Source organism: Arachis duranensis, chromosome 8 (genome assembly GCF_000817695.3).
Source record: "Arachis duranensis cultivar V14167 chromosome 8, aradu.V14167.gnm2.J7QH, whole genome shotgun sequence".
In the NCBI taxonomy this organism is placed as follows: Eukaryota; Viridiplantae; Streptophyta; class Magnoliopsida; order Fabales; family Fabaceae; genus Arachis; species Arachis duranensis.
The window spans coordinates 29,064,912-29,067,951 of NC_029779.3; the positions used below are offsets into that span (position 1 = coordinate 29,064,912).

Here is a 3,040-nt window from a genome sequence, read left to right on the forward strand (position 1 = left end):
AGAATCTAACATTGTAGCCACCAAATAACATAGAAATTAGATTTAGCAGTTTATTATTAACAACATCCTTATATGCAAACATAAGAACTCAGATTCTGCATGGCCTTCAAGCTAACATGTCGTCCTTAACATCATAGTTGGAATAACAGGTCACAACTAAGTCCACCGTCGTCATGGGTCTGCAAGAGAAAATTGTTCCCATTTGTCGCTTCCAGCTTGACATGCATTTTCAAACGGACAATTATCTGGGACAACGACGGGTACCTGTTACATTAACAAGCACGTCAAACCACACAGCTGTTAACACAAACATTATGCAATGATAACGGAACCCCTTGCAGAATCAACATTGTAGTGGAAAAATCATCCTTATGCACACAATAATTAGCATGAACGATTTGTAAAGATGCTGCCTTAATAAAAGCCCAGTAGTATGTTGTGAGTTTAATCTTATTAAAACGAGGACTGCTTCTTCCCCATCGTCGACCATAGCATATACCAACAAAACAAATAACATGTTAACACACAGTTCAGTGGGAATCAAAAAATTAACACATCAACAATGCCCTGCGTGCATTACAATCACTAACTGTATTTTATTTACACACAGACTTATTTTCTAAATTTTTTAGAAAAAATATGTGAGGCACATACTAATGAAATAACTACTGCTGCTCCAAAAACACCGTTTAGTTGACTTCAAAGATTTAAATGCCATTAATATTAAACCGTTCCATAGAGTTAGTGTTATTGGTCACGTCGTATACTAAATACACCATGCAGGAATAATCTAGGTGATAACCTTTGATCGCTTGCGTTTATTTCTCCCAGCATGTGATTCTTTGTTCCTCGTTGAAGCTTGCGCGCCTCCGTTGGGGCATCTAGTCCTCCGGTGCCCTAGCTTCCCGCATGTGCTGCACTTTCTTTTGGTTTTCGGCGCAGAACCGCCTGCTTGACTCATCCGACCCGTGCCTTTTGTCCTGACACGAATGGGGTCCTTCACCCAGCAATCATTTGCTGTTGTCATATCATCCGTTAATGGTCTTAAGCCGTACTTTATTTCAAGGAACAGAGCATCGCTCATAAGCTTGTTTGAGTAAAGCTTGAAGTCTTCATCACTCATGCAAGCAACGCGCCCTAAACGCTTACACAGCTGGGAGAAAGCACCCAATCGTGTCCTATAGGTCACACTTGGGTCAGCAGTTTGTTGCTCACCACATTGGTTATGGATCTCCAATTTGGCTGCCTTGGACCACCTACGCAGCACAAGGCTTTCAGGGATTTCCACCAAGTCTAGACTAACACAAACGGAAAGGATATGCACACAAGGAATGCCAAACGACTCCATACGCATGCAGGTGCAAGTAAATCTGTTCGAGATATGGTCCTTATAAACCTTCCAATTCATCTCCAGCCTCCGATACTTCTGAAGAGTATATGCATGAGGGTTCTCACTGTCATTAAATTCACATATTCTAACACGAACACACCGTTTCAGGCTATCCCGGTATCTGAGAAACATTTCGCGGGTGAACATAGTCCATCCAGACTTTTCCAGCTCTACGAACTCCGTTTGTAGCACAGGTGTTCCGTACCATGAACGAAACTCTAGCTCGTCCTCGGTGTCACGCAGAAAATCCACATACCTTTGAAAATTTCTGACAAATTCTAACACCCCGTACCTGCTCTCAACAAACCTCCCTAGTTTGGCGTGTAGTGACTCACACCTAGAGGTTGTCCGTACTCCAGCAAAAAATCTACCACGAATGTATGCGGTTGCCCAAGCGTTGTGTACAAGTCCTTAACCCACTCAACCTCCCTAACACCGCACTCATTGACCATTGACTCCCAATACGCTTCGAACTCTTCGATTTCCATATCTGCCAGCATGCAGTGTCTAAACATTTGTGTGAATCTCAGGTCGCTTATGTTAGCAGTCGAGTTCCTCAGCAGATGCCAGGCACACAACCGATGATGTGCGTCAGGAAAAATGGTTCGGATTGCTAAACGCATGGCCGGGTCGCCATCCGTGATGACTGAATGCGGTGCCTTACCTTGCATGCATTCCAGAAACTGGTGAAGAACCCAAATATATGACTCCTGCGATTCGCATGAGACCATTGCTGTTCCGAATACGCATGTCTAGTTGTGGTGGTTTACTCCGGAAAATACTACAACAGGTAGGTTGTACTTGTTGCGGCCATAGGTAGCGTCGAATGCTAGCACATCGCCGAATATCCCATAATCTTCCTGACAACGACCATCGCTCCAAAACAAGTTGCATAGGTGTTGCCCTGCCCCCAACTTGTACCGCCAAAACATTTTCCCATCCATGCGTGCCAGACCTTCCAAGTACCTAACAGCTGCACTTACATCTCCGCCTTGCAGACCTCTCTGTTTCCGTATCTCATTATACATATCTTGCTTTGTGAATGTTACCAGGTTAAAGCCCCCTAGTTGTGCTGCGAAGGACTCATAAATCTTAGGTATGCTAATCCCAATCTCTCTCATGCTTGTTAGCTGAGCAACTTCTACCTCAGATATCTTCCTGTGTGACCGCAGATAATCAACAAGCTTCCCATATGCAAGTTCGTGGTTATGCTCCTTGACAAACGGATTTTTTTTTTGTGGTTTAGCATTCTTGTTATTGGTTGTAAGTTATTTTGGGGTTTTGGATAAGAAGCATGAAAAGTAAATGGCAATGAAAGTAAACTAACAACTAACAAGGCTCTTGGCAAGATATGAGAACTAGAAGTTCTATCCTAGTTATCCTTCTCAATTGTGATGAGTATTGTTCATTGCTCCCACTTAGTTAACCCTTACCAAGTAAAGGAAAGTCAAGTGGATGAATCAATTTGATTCCTCAAGTCCTAATCAACTCCTAAAGGAAAGACTAGCTTTAGGGGCATTCAAACCAATTAGCAACTTCTAATTATCAATCAACAAAGGAATTAGATAACTCAAGAGTCACTAATTACTCTATCTAGGCCAAGAGAAACAAAACCTACACTAAAACCCAACCAAGCATTTCATCAAACAT

At 42.6% G+C, this 3,040-nt stretch overlaps 1 protein-coding gene across 1 annotated transcript; it reads right to left on the reverse strand.

Annotated features, from left to right (window-relative positions):
- Positions 1-171: 171 nt before the first annotated feature.
- Positions 172-2,140, reverse strand: LOC127741241 (protein FAR1-RELATED SEQUENCE 4-like). The gene is made up of 4 exons (XM_052253323.1): positions 2,055-2,140; positions 1,796-1,897; positions 803-1,682; positions 172-264 (listed from the first exon to the last, which is right to left on the reverse strand). Exons 1-4 carry the CDS (start codon positions 2,138-2,140, stop codon positions 172-174), a joined length of 1,161 nt encoding a protein of 386 aa, XP_052109283.1.
- Positions 2,141-3,040: the final 900 nt, after the last annotated feature.